The following is a 19,043-nucleotide window of genomic DNA, read 5'->3' as shown; positions in this document are numbered from 1 at the left end:
ATAAATAGGATCACTTCCTTCATCATTTCATATTGATCACACTTATGCAAATCTATCGTGTGGAAATCTATTATCATTTGAATTAAATTTTAATATTTTAGAAATGAAAATTTCTTTCTCATGTTTATCTATTAATTAAATTAAATAATTCATTATTATCTATTTGAAATGACAAATTTTCATTTATCAATTGAGTTGACTCATTTGTGATTTTTTCTTAGAAAGCCTATAAATAGGACCACTCCATCATTTCATATTAATCACACTTATGCAAATCTATCATGTCGAAATCTATTATCATTCGAATTAAATTTTTATATTGTAAAGATGTATTCATATACATTCAAGACAAATCAACACATCTTATGAGGTTTGCATTGAAGTTGGTAAAATATGAATAAACTAGCAATTGCACCTTAGTGTGTAATGGGTATGCCGAAGAGGTGTGGAAAGTCAATTAGGGCAAAATTTAGTCTATTTTTTGCATAAATTTGCGTAGTACATGAGATCAATTGGTAGGCCAAATTTAGAAAATATTGTTGCTTATGCAACAAAGGTCTCAATGGAGAAGTGATAGTTTCAAATCCTGTTTTGCATCCTCTTACAAGGTTCCAGTTATAATTGAAACAAAACTTTTCAATTAGGAAGATAATCAAGTTCTATAACCAACAGACTCATGTTATGTTTGCAATCAAGTGAAAGGGAGAGAGAGAGGTAGAGGGGTGAAAAGAGAGAGAGAGAGAGAGAGAGAGAGAGAGAGAGAGAGAGAGAGAGAGAGAGAGAGAGAGAGAGAGAGAGAGAGAGAGAGAGAGAGAAACATAGAGATATAAACATAGAGATATAGTTAGAGATGGAGAAATATAAATAATTAAAATAAGATTTTCATTAATGAAAAATCAATCATTTTAAAAATTAGAGATAGCTAATTCTTTCTTTTTTTAATAATTTTGTCTTTTCCACTTTTGAAACTTAGAAAAAATATCCAATATTCAAATAAAAGAAGATGTCATTAAAAAATATTATTATTAAAAACATAAAATAGTTGATTTTTCTTTTGTGCACATTCTTTTTCTTATTATTTATATTAAAATATATTTTTTAGTTTTTTTTATCATTTATTTTAAATTAATTATTTTTCTAATTAACCAAATTAAAATATATTTTTTTAGTTTTTTATCAATTTTTAAAAATTAATATTAATATAAATATACGATTGAGATCAATTCAATCGTCTTGGTCCTTCTAGTCAATTTTGAACCATTGATTTCAATAAGTAAGTTGAAAACTTTATATAAGTATGCCTTCAACATAAAAATTGACATTTTTGTCATATATTTTATTATAAAACAATATAAAATAATATTTTATGTTTTCTATTTTAAAAAGATCAAATTTTGTACTTATATTTTAAAATTATATATAAATGAGATGAGACTTAAGTTCTATTTTTGAACCAGCCCGCCTCATCCCTTATGATGTCACAGCCTTGCACACTTATCTTTGGTAGGCTCATTTGGACCCATTCAACTTCACCAATAGACCAAGACCCATTGACACAAGCTTAAATTTTTAAGAAGATCTCCAGTACAAATTTCATTAGACCACCCACTTAAAAAAAAATCCGAGAAATCCCTCCATTAGACCCTCCAACCTTCGACAGCTTGATCTCGTGAACGTTCGTTTATTCATTATTCTTGAAACACCTTGTAAAAGTTAATGATAAAGATAATAATGGTCACATAAGATGCGTGTGCATAGTTTAGAAGCCGATGATAGTATTCCCTCTAACTGCTAGTACTATATTTCCAAAGTTCATCAACATTCCATTAACGTGATAATGTAAAGGACACTTGTTTCTGCACTGTGCTGTTCAATATAAACTGGGCAAAGCATAAGCAATACTTCCGTGATCTGGTATTGAGTGGTTGTGGGCTAGTGTGTGCGTGCTGCATGTATGTGGCGTACATTTTAAACTATACGATTTCTCTGTAAGTTGTTTTTGTTTTTGTGTTTTAATTTTGGTGTGCTTTTTTAAATTTATGTATCTGTTCAGGGTTTAACTTGTGAGCAGCATGGGGATGAATGCTTCTGCAATATTTGCATTTAATTTTCTATTAAGCCAAATCATCATCCGAATCTTATTCTTGCTTGTTGAAGAAAAAGAATTCAGTCATTTTGCTTAGGACTCCTCATTTTAATTCCCACCCATTTGTTAATCCATTTCGCTTTTGCATTTTCTGGTTCACCCATTTTTTCTTATATCAACCAGCATGCAATTATGGTGATGAGTCGCGAGATCGGTACCTAGGCTCAAAACATGGTACCATTGGATCTTATTCTAAGATTTTAGATAATGGGTTTTATGTCAATATGGTTGAAAACATATGCATATTTTAAAAGAAATTTAAAATGTGCATTTGTGGGTTCTTCTATTGATCAGAATGTGAAGAGGGCATTGCCAATATCATTTTATTCTTATATTTCTGTGATGGGTTTTAGGTAAACTTACACTGTGCTTTATGGGATTTTGTTGATCAGGCCGAGGAAGAAGTTGGTGGAAAGAAGGAAGATAAACGATGGATATTTAATGAATTCAATATTCGTAAGCCGCTGCGAAAGGGGGAATTTGGTAACGTCTTTTTTGCAAGACAGGAGGAGGTTAGTTTGCGCTATGCCATTTTTCCTGGTTTTAGTGAAGAGAATAATGGCCACTTATTGATTACTTCAGTATGAGTCCCATTAAGGGTTTTCTTAGAGATTTCTTTCGAGTAAAAAAGCTTTTTGTTGTTGCAGAGGTTTTAGGGTGCTGCTATAAAGAGTTCCTAAATTTCATTTTGTCCGTGCCCTTTTTTCGGTTTTCTAGATAGAAAATGAATGCCCATTGCTCACATGTGGATTATCTTGGTACCACATATATAACTTATGCATTACCCAAGGGCATTTTCAAATATGGCAATGTTTTTATAGAGCGTTTTGACCTTGGGACGTTGCTGTGAAGGGTTTATCAATTGGTTTTACTGTTTGTTTTTGAAAAATAGAATGCCTCTAGAAACATCCCCGAGGGGCTACTGCATCCTTGTAGCTTAGATGCCAGGTCTGAGGGTTATGCTTGTGCGTCCATCAGTGCTAGTGAATTGGAAGCCATTTAAACTTCCCAGTTAAACATGTTTGATTAGAGCAGTAATAGGGGTGTGTCACCTCATAGAAAGTCAGTTTTGTACCATGATGTCCAATAGGGAAAGACAAACCCTTTTTACCAGTATAAGAAATCAAGGTATTGGGATTTCAGTATTCTCAAGACCTTGGCTGATTCCTCATGTGAGTAGGTATAATATCCTTGTTATTGGGATTACCTACCGTTGGAGACTTGTGTGTGTTCCCTGGTAGAAAATTTCTTCACAGCTTGGTTCAATCATGTCTTCATAAGTATTGGCCTTATGTATAGCTCTATACCTCGCCCAGGTGGAAATCAGTCAAAGATGAAGATTGTGTTTAGTGATTTTGGATAAATTGTATAAATTTCTGTGAATCAACATTTTGTATTGTACTCATACATTATCAAAAAGAAGATTTCTGCAAAATTTGCTGAAGATTTTGACCTGGCTTTTTTGCTTTAAAACTTTGATTAATATTTTTAGATGGGTCAAAGTTCAAACTACAGTTTCAACTTTCAAATGAAAGCTTGAATCTTTTTCAAACTTCGAGTCAGCCATGGTCAATCCTAGGTTAGTCCCGATAGACTAAGCTGTGTAAATCTCAAACCTAATGGAATTCAAAACAGTCGAGGGTCTTTGATTAATGATTCTTTGGAGGCTGGTTCTGTGAAATTGAGAAGGCTTCAATCTGATGCCAAATGGGAAGGAAAAATCCTGCTGTGAGGTACATAGGGTGAACCATGGGATTATTGGGTGTTTTTGCTGGTCTGTAGGGCTTGGGCAATTCATCACTTTGAGAATTTCTCCATTGCTGAGCTTTGAATGGTATCTTCATAAACTTGCCATTCTAATAAGCATGGGTAATGATTAACTTAATAAACTTGTCATCCTGTTGAGTTTCTTGGCAAACCAGCACTGCAGTACAGCTCTCCAGTGATTGTTTTTTCTTTTAATTTATGTTTGATTAATGATATATGGGTAAGGATGATAAAAATTTATTCGGCTTTCCTTATATTATTTTTAGTTTATGATCAAAGATAATAGAAGATTTTAATATTTATTTTCAGTTTGAATGTCTGGTTTACGGCCAATGATATAAAAAAGTTATCTGGTTTATGGTTCAGGACAATAAGTTCATTTTTGCCTGGTGGCTTTACTAGAGAATGAGCGGAATTGGAAAGATAGGGCCAACTATGGGTAAATCTTCATCATTTTTTAATATTTAGCTTTAAGTTTTTTTTAAGTTCATTTTTTAATATTTAGCTTTAAGTTTTTTTTAAGTTCATTTTTTAATTTTAACTTTCAAATTATGTTTGTTATAAATTAAGTAATTTTATTTTATAATATTAAAAAATGATTAATATTTGGAAGAAATTTTATAGTTTTTAGTATGCATCAAATTATCTTTTATACAAAGATATATTTAATTAAAAATATAAACATTAAGATTTTATTTATCTTCTAGCTAATTAGAAACATAATTAATTTTTTTATAAAGATATATGTTGTTAATCATATTATTGATTTTATAATTTTATTTATTTGAAATATTAAATTCTTTTTCACTAAAAATATATAATTATTTATTTAAGTACCAAAATTAATTTATATCTAAAAGAATGAATTTAGTTAATTTCCAAATGATTGATTTTCTTTCTACCCAATAATCTCTAATTACCACTTAAATTAAATGTATTTGCCTTTTTTTTAAGGTCCACAAATAATTGTGAGATAGTTATTAATGCCTCATTATTGTTTTAAGCTTTTGTATGCAAAATAAAATTATTGGATACTTGCCTTTTGCTGCCATGTTGTAATTCCTTAAGTGCACTTCATTGTTGCTAAACAAATTAAGAGTTAATATGTTAATTAGATTGGATTTGTGAGGTGGTCTAGTTTAGATTGCATGTATGTCACGACAGGAAAAGTAAAATGTGTCATGATGTCTTTTTGATCCCATCTTTGAGATGCTACTTCTCCCACTACTTCTTAGACCATGTTTTTGATTTTATAACAAGCTTTGAATTTGATGATCTAATGAATATTTTTAATTCTATATTACCATTATAAAAATCTTATAGTTGTATTACATTTACATAAGAATGCAAAAAAACATTCATCAATAAAAACTAGAAGCGACATGTTTGTGACACTTAAATACATGAAAAATAAAAAAAATCATGATTTTTTTAAACATCACTTTCCTCTTAAACATCTAAGCTCCAAATATAGAAGAAACGCTACAACTGATACAAGGTCTCTTCCAAAAGAGCCCCCGGTGGAGAAACTTCTTCGCTATCATAGGGGTTGTCTTTTGCCTGCACCATCTTACAACCACCAGGAAATCTTGGGAATTTTGTTTGCCTTAATCATAGAAGCAGTACCAACAATTTAGGAGTGGGACTTAAAACCATATATCATTTCAGATCTACAATAATACTTAGCCTTTGCAAAGATAAAACCAGAGCTACAAGACCTAAATCTCGCAGTTCGTAATAAAATACGAGATATTAAATCAATGAAAGCAAAGGAACCTAGAGAAAATCAAGTATGCTGAAGATAAACTTCTAATCTCATGTGAATCATCAGTTTAAACCATGGAGACACAGATTTACGGTCACCGAAGCACCTAATCTGTAAAGCTAAAATACCAAGAAGGTCGAGCCAACAACAGGGCCCTGTTCACCCCCTTGTTAACGAGATGCTGAAGAAAAGAGATTCCTGATTAATTATACAGGTCGCTGTTCTGAATTTGTACTTAAGAAAAACTGTCGCTGCTAACCATACTACCAAATATAACAAGGGGTTTCATTAAGAACCGTGGGAGCGAAGCAGAGTAGATGTATTCTGCTTTCGAATTCAGCCATTGTATCTAGACTCGAGCCAGATGTTTACACAAGAGAAACCCCTCTAAAACCAAACAAACAAGATAGATAAACCATATATATATATAATTTTTAGTAGAAGATTAGTATGTTAATATATAAATATATAATATAATAATATATTAGAAGTAATATTATTATTAATTATGAAGATTGAAAAGAAATCCATTTTTAGGATTAAGATAAGAACAGATATATAATAATAATAATGTAGTCTTAATATGATAATATAATAATCACATCTTAATAATAATTTGATATTAATATAATATATTATATAACAATATAATAAGTTTTTAAGTGGAATAATTAAAAAATATGATATCTTCGACGTACTTTATCTTAGGTACCTACTTTAGGTATGCTAGTTTTATATAACTGTATATATGACATTTTAAATTATTATATAAATTCATTTATATAAATGTAATAATATTTCTATTTATAATGTAAATATATAATGTTTATTTGTAAAAATACACAATTTAGAATATTTCCAAAGACAGATTATAGTTGTTTTTTAATTTTTAGAATTTTTTTAATAAGATTATCTTAAACATTTTTTAATATGATTTTAGAAACTTATTATGAATGGTAATAGTAAATTTTAGATTTTTTCATTTATTACTAATAGATATTATTCTTTTTCCATTAATATATTTATTATCAAAATTAAAATGCATAGTAATTTAAAATATATTTAGAGAGGAAATATAATTGTTTGTTATTTTTAAAATATTTTTAACAAGATCATGTTGAATTTTTTTAACATGAATTAATATCTATTTTTAAAGATAGAATATAATTGTTTGTAATTTTTAGAATGTTTTTAACAAGATCATCTTGAATTTTTTTAAATTGAATTTAGTATCTTACAACAATAAATTATATATATATAGAGAGAGAGATGAATATTCTAGTTCGTTTGATTGTAAACAAAGGCAAATGGACAGACATGGTGAAATCAACAAATAGAGGATGAAAACTTTTTTTAAGACCAACAAAGGGTATGCTTTATTTGCTCTAGAGTGGGTTCTTAGTGAGGAATTTTTGTCTATAGATCGTAATTACAAAGTCAATTCTGATGTGGCGTCAATGTTTTTAGCTATTCTCTTGGATCTTGGGGGGAATAAGGATACTATTAAGGAATTGATAGAACCATTAATTAAGAAGAAATTTTTATGTAGTTCTGATATCATCCTCAATAAGGCTGTCATAGTGAAGGTCTTTCTCCCAACAACTTTTTTAATAACAACAATGATTTTGGGTAGAATGGAAATCTTTTATTTCAACAAACAATCCTCTTAACAAAGCCAATCATAAGGCTAAGGTTGGAAAAAGAGTTGCTTTCTAAGAAATTTTGGATTTGGTTCTAAACAAGGATGGAGTTGTTTATCAGTTGGTAAACCTCTTCTTGAAGATGTTTATAGAATAATATAATAAGCCTATTAATTTAGCCTTTTTTTTTTAATGAAAAAAAGATATTCAATAGTCAAGAATCTAGAAAATAATGCCATACAAAACTCAGAAAGTAACAACTGATTCCAAACCCCTTAAAGAAGCGAATGACACTGCAACAACCACTATCCATCTTAAGAGAATGCACAGACCATAGATAGATCCCATAGAACAACAAACTATCCAGACTCATCTTCTAGAAAAAAACTTCTCAAGACTTTGGGAATAGTTTAAGGGGAGTTGTTCCCAATCTTCAATTTTCCAGTTGCCCTTATGTTCTAAAGCTCATTCAGCTAAACAATCACCCACCTTATTCCATTCTCTTCCCACCTTATTCCATTATTCCATTCTCTTAGCATATGAACAAAGGAAATATAATCTAAACACCTACTTAAATGAAGAATCTGTTGCCCAATAGAAGTCAACTGACAACTGACACTTTCAAAGGAAATATAATCTAAACACCTACTTAAATGAAGAATCTGTTGCTATATAGAAGTCAACTGACAACTGACACTTTCAAACATCTGATCATTGAGCATATTAAAAAGAATCTGAGAATTATACTCACATATAACATTGCGCAAGCCAAGGCTATATCCCCTTCCCAAAGCAATAAGAATAGCTTGAGCTTCCATAAGATTATTAGTCTGGTGCCTTCTGTATATAGAGAAAAAGAAACGAATAGCATTAGAGTTATCTCTTCCAATTCCTCCAATCCCCGCAGTTCTTGGATTGGGAAAAACATTACAGAGTTTAGAATACGAAGCTTGCAAGCGTTATTGTTTAACAATATTGTTGGTAAAGTCACGTGATTTAGCTGTGCCACTCTAGCAAGGAGCCCCACCTCTTTACTTTTTCTATTTCTTTAAATTTTGTAGTTCACATCTCACTCAGTTGCCACAATTAGCTTTAGCTTTGGCGAATCAGGTACCATTAATAGAGGATGCTATTAATTTTTGTATACATTAAATTTTTTTATGTCCTTTGCTCTTGTCACCATAGGATGTTACCTGTCCTCATCACAAAGATGCTGAGATATTTGTTGTATGATGTTGTGTCATTATAACAGGGTTTAGGGATGAGATATGGTCTGATAAACTTTAAGACGATTTTAAATCTCCAAACACAGTACTAGCGCCACTAAGATGAGAAGTTGGGTCAAGTAGTTGTAAGATAAATAAGGCTACCCACTACTTGCCTATATGTTGACTCATTAATTATCGTTGAGTAAGTCAATTTTGACAAGTTTCAACCCTTCTTCATAGGTGTTAAGTCAATTTTGACAAGTTTCAACCCTTCTTCATAGGTGTTCATGGAAGTTTACAATTTGTCATTTTGAATTTTTGTTTGCCAAACTTCTACATCTATAGACTAATGTAGGAGGCCTAAATTGGTCATATCAAAATCTACATTAATAATAAGTTTGATTTGTTCAATTGTACTTGCCTCAGTACCACATATATGATGATAAGAATGAGATCAATACCCATGCTTTTGATGTATAGATTAGCATCCAAAGGACTCTTGTTGAAGTACTCGTTCAACGAAATACTCGTCGATTTTGATGTTCCATGCCATATGTGCCTGCTTTAGGCCATATAAAACTTTTTTTCGATTTGCATACAAGATACTCCTTCTCACCAACTCGAAAACTAGGCTAAACTAAGCTGCCATGGCTAGAATCAATCGGATGGAACTCATCTTTGTTATAGGAGCAAAAAGGTCTCCTTGACGTCAATGCTGTTGGAAATTACTATTAGTGCTCAAATTGTTTGTTACAAGTTATTTTAATAGCTCTCTATTTCTAGATTAAGGTAGAATTGTACTGGAGAAATTACAGGAATATTTCTTCCTATATAAATGTATTATTCCAAATACTCTGGATAGTGAATTAGATGCCACCGTGTGAGCTAAGGAAGGTAGTTCGGGAGAAAAAGATAGAGTTGCTGCAAAAATGAAGGTCTTCACAAACATTTCACAAATGGCAACTATCAAGAATGTTGAATTGGAGAAGCTTGCCACCACAAAGGAGATCACCTTGGCCGCTATGCAAGGATGAATCAAGGGTTTGCGTAGAGAAGTTAGTTGGAGCAAGAAGGCCGCCATTTTTTCATAAGACCACCGCATCGATCATAGGTAGCACTAAGAAGGTTCAAGCTGTTCAAAACATTAATAATAAAACATTTTCCCTCAGAAAAGAAAGTCACAATTGATATATTCAAAAGGAAATCTCTAACAGTTTTAAGAAAGGTATCGCAGCTTTTTTTTTTTTAAAGTGAAATCTGCCAGTCAAGCATATTAATTGGTCAAGGAAAAAACAGATCATTATCAACGAGGAAAGGAAGGTGAACGAATTGATTAAATTAAAATCTTGTGCGTATTAAAAACTTTATTTAGTGCTCATCAAGATAGCGTCTTAGCTCTTTTGTTTTATTTGGATCAAATGAAGCATGTCAATGTTGTCATAATCTAAAAGTTAAGCTGTATTATTTCTTTAGAATTTTGTGAATTTTCATGAATCGTCAATGGCCATTTCAAAATTTTAAAGTCAAGTGGACAAAGCTGTTGATTTTTATAGTAGTGCTCCCAATCAAGGTGCATTATCAATGGAACCTAACACCTTCGATTTTCCTTTGATTAAGGGGTAGGCAAGCATAAATTAAGTTTTGTTAAAGAAATTTGAAGTTTGAAGGTAGATATTTTGATATATGGCAGATATAGATGCAGTTACACATGATTAAAAAAAATCTTTGAGATTTTGTCAAATCAAACTTGTCATACTATCTGATGCAAATGAACTTGCTAAGTGGAATATCAAAAATTGAAAAAGGTTTTAGAATTAATGACTTTGTCTTCTCAAAAGCATACTTAAACCATGTAGATTTCACTATGTATGCAAAAGAGATTTGGAAGTCATTAAAAAAGCTCTTTGGATATGAAGTAGAAAGTGCTAAGATGACGTTGAAGCAAAAATTGTATGGTTTGAAAATGGATAAAAGTGCAAAAATGACATATCATATAAGTTTCATTCTTTTAAATCAACTAGCTGATATTAATGAAAAAGTAAGAGATGATGATGCCAAAGCAGTATTTTTGAATAGTTTGCCTAAATATATGTTTGCTATGGTGAATACATTAACAAAAATAAACATTAATCTTGAAAGATTAATCTCTACTCTACTTGACCATAATGAAGACTTAGAATATATGTACATAACAAAGCAAGTTCACTTTCAAGAAAGAAAAAGTACAAATTCAAGCATTTCTCTTTAATTTAGAAAATCAAATGCTTCTATTGTAATAAAGGTGGGCATAGAATTTTGAATTGTAAGAAAAGGGCCTAGGATCTACTAGATGGCAAACTAGATCAACAAGCTTCCTTGGCTGAAGAAATTGATTGGGAAAACAATTTCAATGAAGAAGAGTTATCATGTTTTAGTGATGAAGAATGGTGTTTTAGATAAATTCAAGATTGGAGGTAGGAGGCAATGGAGAAAGGAGGACAATCAAGTCTGTAGAAGTGTTTGTGAAACCGAGCCCTCCTCACGTTCGACAATTGGAGGCTTCGCTCAAAAGGGCAGTCAGTGACTTGAATGAAATACTGAAAAAAGCCATTTAACATAACTGTTACAGGTTGCTCCTATATGGGCCTTGTTAAACAATTAAGAGCAGATAAACGTAATTAAAAAAAAAAATTAGAGATCAACACCAGATTTATAATGGTTCACCAATATGGTTACATCCACTCTCAAGCATGGCAATATATTATTCACCATTAAACAGATTCACTATACACAATCTACAAATGTTCAACTCTTCAAATATGAAAAAAAACAGAGAAATGAAAAGAAAAAAAATGATCAAATGATGTTTGACTTCACATTCTAAACACACCTTAAATGTCAGTGCTAAGTTATGTAAAAACATTTTTCAAGAACTGTTACATTAAGCCTGATGGTCCAGAAGGTTGCAAAGTCTCATGATATTTTTATCATACTTTCAATTTCCTTAGGATGGGGGTTGAAGAGTCTTAGTAGATGGTGTATGATTTGTGGAGAGCCTCTTCTACATTCTCTCGGTTGTGGAACTATGATGGAGAACACTGGCATTTGATTTTGTTGAAGGAAATTAAAATTAACGAACATTTCGTTTCATTTTCATAAAAGAAATCTATTTTTGTTGTTTATTTTCATTTAGTTTTTAAGCTAATATTTAATTAATACTAAATTTTCTTTTCTCACCAGCTTGAAGAGCTCGGCATGGGAACATCAATGCTACAAGAACTAAATGATTCGGAATAAAATTTATTTGGAGATCGTCTTAGCTGCTGCTGCAATAAGACGTTCTGGAGTGTTTAGTAATTGCGTCTCGAGGAATTAAGGATATTTCCAAGGCAATAAAATCTAGGGAATATCTTAAAAAAGCGATCTTCTTGGCAAATTAAACTTTGGATCTTTTAAAAAATATAATATACAAATTTTCTCCTCTAGTAGAGATGCAACAATGTTCAACTGAAGTAGAGTTGATTGTGAAACTAGAGTATCATGGATGAAAAAGCATTCTAGTTCAGGTAGTATGGATCAAAATAAGTAATCTGAAGAAGAATATGCCAAAAACATATCCCATGTAAAATCCTCAGAAATGATTTATTTACCAATAGATCATTCTTTCACTTGTTTGATGAGGATCACAGGTTGAATGTGGATACACTTCACAAATTTGTAGTCTTCGATAATGATGAGAGTGAGCTGAAGTATGCAGAACGTAGGAAATCCGAGGGATATACATTTGCCTTCCATGGAAGTCATATATCAAACTGGTACTCTATGATAAGGTATGTGCTATTAAATCCACTTGCAGCTAACAATGGTTTCTGTTGGACAGCAAAAATAAATACTTTTTTTTTTAAATCCATTTCTTTTCCCTTATGGGAATAACTTCCCACCTGACTAGCTTAAAAATCAGATTATTAAATGTAAAACTCAATTTTCTAACAACCTCTTTTAAGGTTTACATTATGAAAAAACAAAAATAGAAAAAAATTGTATCAACATCAACTTAAACTTTTCTATCTAGGTAAATGTCTTGATTATCCAACTCTTTATCAGCATCAACTCAAACTTTTCTGTCTACGCAAATGTCCTAATCATCCAACACTTCATCAACATCAACCCAAACTCTTCATCTCTAGCAAATATTCTGATTATCCAACTCTCCTTTAAGATCAATCCGAACTCCTCATGTCTAGGCAAATGTTCTGATTATCCAACCGACACTCAACAACTCACCAAGTTTGTGGATTCAACTATCCACAAATCAACAACTACTCACCAAGCTTGTGGATTCACCTATCCACAAACCAACAAATTACTGCATGCCCCTACTTGCTCCTGAAAGGACTAGAGATGAAGAGATGCTTCTCATGCAATGAATCATCCCCAAACAAGAAGCTAGCTCAGAGTGATAGATTTCCTCCAACCTCTAATATATGTTTAGTTCTTAAAATATGTAAAAATCAACTCCACCTCTTCAACTAAGGATTATTTGTGACTTGGATTCCCAGGTGGTGGTGAATTTGTTGAATAGACGGACTTTAGAAGCTGTTAGTTGCCATTTAGCTTTGGTCATTAAATAGATTATTAATTTGTGTGAATCTTTGGATTCTATTACTTTCAATCATATTCCTTGAGAATGGAATAGAGTAGTGGATTGTTTGACCAAATGGGCCTCTGATCATCATCTGCAAAATTGAAACATTGTGGATAGGGGTCAATTACCTTTGGACTTGTCTAAAAAATTGAACCACTTAATGGAACTTGACAGGGCTGTATAAAGCCCTTACTTTGCAATTCTTCTAGTTTGAATAAATTTTTACCCCTCTCACAGTTTAAGCTTTCTGTCACCAACAATGAGGACTAAACATTTTCTTTCAGCATTGATAAATCGAGAGTTTTGAGTTTTCCTTTCCTTATAATGCTCAAGACAAATGAAAATCATGTGAGGCAATTTTGCTTGAACAAATATTTATGAATACCCAGTTGTTTCACAAAGGAATAATAAAATATAAGCATGAACTTGTACGTTCTGCTAATAAATAGAATTGCTTTCTTGTCAGAATCATGCTTATATGGCCTCTTCCAATGTGATAATAATTTTAGATAGCAGAGAGTTTGTAAATTTAAACAACTCTGTGCAATGATATGAAACTGGACTACGGAGTTTGTTCTACAGTCATTGAAACTGGACTTCAGAGTATGAACACAACGTGGGATTGTTATATCCTTCAGGGAATGAAAAATTATACTCAAAACAAACAGGACAGTTATAAACCTCGTTGCAGCAGGGTGCTCATGTGCTTTATCGTCTGTTGTAGTCGTCACATCCATACTCCATTGTTCTAGAGCTGAGGCAATCGCCCGTCCTGCATCCATATTTCTACCTTCTTCCCCATGGTGAAGCAAAATATACTTGAACAGAATATAAGAAGCTTGCCCCGTCATTAATCTTGTCAACTGTTTTAATTTCTGCATGCTACCGAACCAATCTGCATACGGTTAATAATCCTGGCAAATGATATGCATTTTGCCACTTCCACTCTTAATATGTTCTCCCACATAAAAAAGATTAAAAACAAATCTCTTTCAGTGAAATTACTTAAGCAACATAACGATTACCAGGTTGAAATTCTAAGATGAATCACCAATATTTCCCCCCCTTTCATTCTTCCTCTCCATGGGCACAAAACTTCAGTATTGCTATGAGACCAATGTATTGGCCTTTCCCCTTACATGGATAACTTACCACCAAACTAACTAATTTAATAACTAAATTAATAAATATAAACCTTAATTTTCTAACAGGTTTCTAATGCATATGTTCAAATGAACATTACAAAGGGAAATGTGGAACTAGAAATTAAGAAAAAATGTGGATAAACACAATCATAAATAGTTCATTCTCTTTGCAAGAATCCTCAAATGGATAAAACTCTAGCATTTATACCATGTGCCACCAATATCATGGGTGTATGGTTGGCATATGCCCCAAATCAAAGTTCATGCACTATTTCTTGGAAAAATAAATCAATTTGTGAAATTCATTTATTTTGTCGTGCCTCATTTAACCTATTGATATTGAAGATTCCTACTCTTCACTTCAAACTTGGTCCCCTTTATTACCTGTTTTCTCTCTACCGCATAGAACAATATACCATACCGTATACATCAGAAATGCATTCCAACTCCTTGGCTTTGAATTGTTTTTATCCGATTGCTTTCAATGAGCTATTTTGGCTTCAAATCAGGATGCAATTTCCAGCAGTTCTTATTTGAATGTCAAATTTCAATCCGATGTATTTTTCTTTTGAAAGGCAATTGCTGCAATATTTTTTCTCCGTCTTTAAAAATGCCTCTTCGTATGTCCAAATATTTCTTTTTTCATTTACATAACATTGTTTATAATATTTTGAATCCATTCCATTTCAGTATGTGGATAGGCATTGTCAATCCGATGTATTTTTCTTTTGAAAGGCAATTCCTGCAATTTTATTTCTCCGTCATTAAAAATGCCTCTTCGTATGTCCAAATATTTCTTTTTTCATTTACATAACATTGTTTATAATATTTTGAATCCATTCCATTTTGGTATGCGGATAGGCCATATATATGTGCCTCTCTTTCTGATCTGCAATGCTCAGTTTTCTCAGAATTGTTCGTCTGTTTTGAACTCAATTTGGAAGAATTTACTGGTCGATAGTGGATACCATATAAGCATTTGTAAAGTTCTTTATTAGATATAAACCTTTTGTATAAGATTTTATGAGCAGTGGGAAGTATGACAATTTATGAATCCGTCATATTCACCTTTCTTATGCATAAAACTGATGGCTGCCTTGATTTTTACAGAAATGGCTTAAAGTGCTTTACTAAGACAAGCCACATCTCTTCTGGAAGGAAACAGGAATTGAGTTTTTTGCACTCTTCATCACGAAGCTGGAACACAACAGTATTGGGAAGAAAAGTTGCAGGAAGCAATATAAACTTGGTTATTCCTTGTGAAAAGAAAAATGATGTTGTCATACGCTATTTCATGCTACGTGCAACGCAACTTATAAATTCAAAAGCAAGAAGGATACAAGTAATGCAGCGACATGCTTTCAGGAAATATCAATTTGTACAAACATTATGAGCAGTTAAGATAAAAATATTGTGAAAAGATGTTAAATCCAAAATGTTTCTAAATAGTAGTATCATGGCAATCGACATGATGTTGGATACATCCATCCTATGCACGAGCTTGCTACTGAATAAAGGCTCTCATGAGCTCATTAATGTAGATTAATGTAGATCCCAAAGAGGGTGTGACAGATGGAGGCCTTGCTCGACTCCAATAGTAATCTCAAGTTCTAATTCAATTGGAATCTCTATGGGTTGTACGAAACCTTCGTATGATTGTTGCTAATTCTAGATTTATATTTTAGTTATGCATTTTCCATTGGTTCCAAGCTATTTTGTATTATTCAAAGAGGGTTAAAAAACAACTAATTAACGTATATGTTTTATTTCAAAAGCACTGCACAGTTTCTATCCCAATGCTTCTAATGTTAAAAAATTCCTGGATTGCTCAGATTTAAAATTTTTAATAGTCCGTTTAATAACTATCTTGATAGGTTTATCACTGGTTTTGATTATTATTATTATTATTTTTTTTACTCTTATATTTGTCGATTATATAGTTTTCTAAATAAGAATGTTTTTCAAGAAGCCATACATAATGTAGCTATGACCCTAAAACAATAGATTAAATTTATTCTTATCACCAGAAGAATGATATACCAATTCTCCATGTCGAGAGTAGTATACATTCAGAGTAGTATATATTCGGATAGTTGTGATGACAGCTGGAAAAAAAACAGCAGCATATTCTACTTTTCTCCAAAGTTCATTGATATGTCATCTAAACTCTGGATGTCATCAAGTTCTAAAAAGTAGATGTTCTTTGTTTGAATAGTAATTTCTCTTACATTGTCAGAAGAACTGCAGTTTTGCAAAGTTCATATAGAAACTCTAGAAATATAATTTTCTAATTGGAGTTATTCATGAGTATGCATGTTGCTATTGCTATTTTGAGTGGTTCTTAGATGAATCCAAGACCTCTATTTATTGAGGTAATTGTAATGCTTTATTTGTCTCTCATCTTTCGATTAGTTGATCTTTGGTCACGTGATCAAGAGGCTTTTTATGTATTTAATCTGAATGAATAAAGATTCATGTGTGTTAACAATTTGTGTTATTGCTGTTGAGAAATTTCTCTGTCTCTTTTATTTTCTTCAATTGGTATTAGAGCCCATGTTTGCTGGGTTAAATTGTTGAAGAGAAGAATCTACCATAAGTTCGAAGCTGCTGCTTGAAAAAGATGGATGGTTTGGTTTGCAGGTTAGTACAACAAAGAAGACAACAAGATAAAGGTGGAGAAAGTTGTAACTATTATGAACATAGCTTAAAGCTGGAAGATTGATGCTATAGCGATTGCACAAACCAATTTGATAAAGAGATCCATGTTCCTTTGTTAACCAAAAGAGATCAATATGAAGAATCTTCAAAGGAAAGCTGCCCACATTGAAAGGGTGAAGTATTTTCAAAGTCGTTGAAGGATTTGTGGACAAGAGATAAGGATATCACTGCCACTATTAAAAAGGAGATCCAAGCCTTAGGAGAAGCTTGAAGGAGTTAGAAACTCATTGCTATTGTAGAAAGAAGGAAATTTGCAGTCTTAATGATAATAAGTGAAGCCAATCCTCAAGGAGGAGATCAAAGATTCCAAAAGGAATAAGTTGCAGAGATGGATTGAAGCCACATGTGGAAAATGTGAAGCCCTCAAGTTGTGAGGAAGTCAAATTGAACCCTTAAAAAGGCCATGATGTTTTGCTAAAAAGCATTGAAGCCCTCTGTAAGAGAAGAGGAAGCGTGAACCCTTGAAAGAGTCTAGAAAAGCATTTGTGAAAGAGAGATCATAATCCCTTAAAGCTGGAAAAATAAATAATGGGTTTTGTGTTGAACCAATAGCCCTTGAAATTAAAAGGGGAGATTGTTGGAATAGTAATTTCTCCGACATTGGAAGAACTGCAGTTTTGCAAAGTTCATATAGAAACTCTAGAAATATAATTTTTTAATTGGAGTTATTCATGAGTATGCATGTGGCTATTTCTATTTTGAGTCATCCTTATATGAATCCAAGACCTCTATTTATTGAGGCAATTGTAATTTTCTTTATTTGTTTTTGATCTTTTGATTAGTTGATCTTTGATCATGTGACCAAGAGGATTTTTGTGAACTTAATCTGAATGAATAAAGATTCATGTGTGTTAACAATTTGTGTTATTTCTGTTGAGAATTTTCTCCTTGTCTCTTTTATTTTCTTCACTCTTGACAATGGAATTTCTTGTTAGATGTTGTCATTGATGTCACAAGTTGAACTTGTCATTAATGTTGAAGAAATTTGTTGATAGAAATGTTGTCATTAATGTTAAAGGTATATAGTTAATTGATAATAATTGTCATTAATGTTAAAGGTGTTGAACACAATTGATAATGGCCAAAGGCCACTAATTCTAGTCCAAAGTCTAATCCAAATTAGTTTTAGGTCTCATTCAAGGCAAGTTCATTAATGTCATCTTGACATTATATTTAATTTATGCAAGATGGCCAACCACCTTTTGTTTTGCATATAATTGTCCAAGTTGATATAAATATAATTTCCCAAGTTACTTCAATGATATGGAGGAGTGATCTAATTAATGAAGCCACTGCTAACTTTAAAAGAAGCGATTATAATAACAAATTAAAAGAGAAGACAACAATTAGTTAATAAAGGATGTTTCCCTAGAAGAATTGCCTTTTTACATGAATGAGATGCCTCTCTTCACAAGAACATGCAATGGTATAGATCTAAGTTACCGGTTTAGGTTCGAGCTCAAGTTTGGGCAAAATTTATTTTGCCCTTTGGGTTCCTGGGTTGGGTTTGTTTGTACATGTAAACATAGTATATACAAAACAATTAAGGAAATATATAGTATTATAAAACTAAACACATTTGAGACTATGATGCTTCATCATTGATCAATGCCAAATTTAAACTGATAGTTCAGAAAAACAAAAAGAGGGTAGTTGGAATACTTGGGGTGAACCCTGGGTGAAGTTGAACTTAGAAAAACCTGGTTCGTGTGTGGGGACCAAAACCAATGAACTCGATAAATGAGGTATAGATAGAAGATGAATGGAAAATAAAATAAGTTTTGCAACGAAGATTATTCAAATTTAAAAAGATATATAATCAGATTTGAAGATAACTAAAAGCATTTTTTAAAGAACAATCAAAATAAGGAAATTGTTAACAAAAGGTGACGTCTTTTCAAAAGGTCACCTCTATTAAAAAACTGAGAACAAAAAGTTTGGTTACATTGATCATATTCTAACATTAGGTAACTAACAAATAGAATTGTAAAACCTCATTGAATTAGTTATTTGAGTTAAAAGAAAATTTT

General features: G+C 31.8%; 1 protein-coding gene across 4 annotated transcripts; it reads left to right on the top strand.

Moving 5' to 3' along the window:
* The first annotated feature begins 1,582 nt into the window (after positions 1-1,582).
* Positions 1,583-16,004, top strand: LOC131070823 (uncharacterized). 4 transcript variants are annotated; one of them, XR_009112408.2, is made up of 5 exons: positions 1,583-1,988; positions 2,539-2,658; positions 4,280-4,352; positions 11,746-12,335; positions 15,406-16,004. XR_009112408.2 is itself a non-coding variant. In XM_058006483.2 (3 exons), the coding sequence occupies exons 1-3, from the start codon at positions 1,951-1,953 to the stop codon at positions 15,686-15,688; spliced, it is 441 nt and encodes a 146-aa protein (XP_057862466.2). In that variant the 5' UTR covers positions 1,611-1,950; the 3' UTR covers positions 15,689-16,004. The 4 variants fall into 4 exon arrangements, 1 of the variants encoding a protein (XP_057862466.2); XR_009112405.2 differs by lacking the exon at positions 11,746-12,335 and having other exon boundaries at positions 1,612-1,988; XR_009112406.2 differs by lacking the exons at positions 1,583-1,988; positions 11,746-12,335 and adding an exon at positions 1,996-2,320.
* Positions 16,005-19,043: the final 3,039 nt, after the last annotated feature.

Source organism: Cryptomeria japonica, chromosome 11 (genome assembly GCF_030272615.1).
Source record: "Cryptomeria japonica chromosome 11, Sugi_1.0, whole genome shotgun sequence".
NCBI lineage: Eukaryota > Viridiplantae > Streptophyta > Pinopsida > Cupressales > Cupressaceae > Cryptomeria > Cryptomeria japonica.
This window is presented reverse-complemented; position numbering and strand designations above follow the sequence as displayed.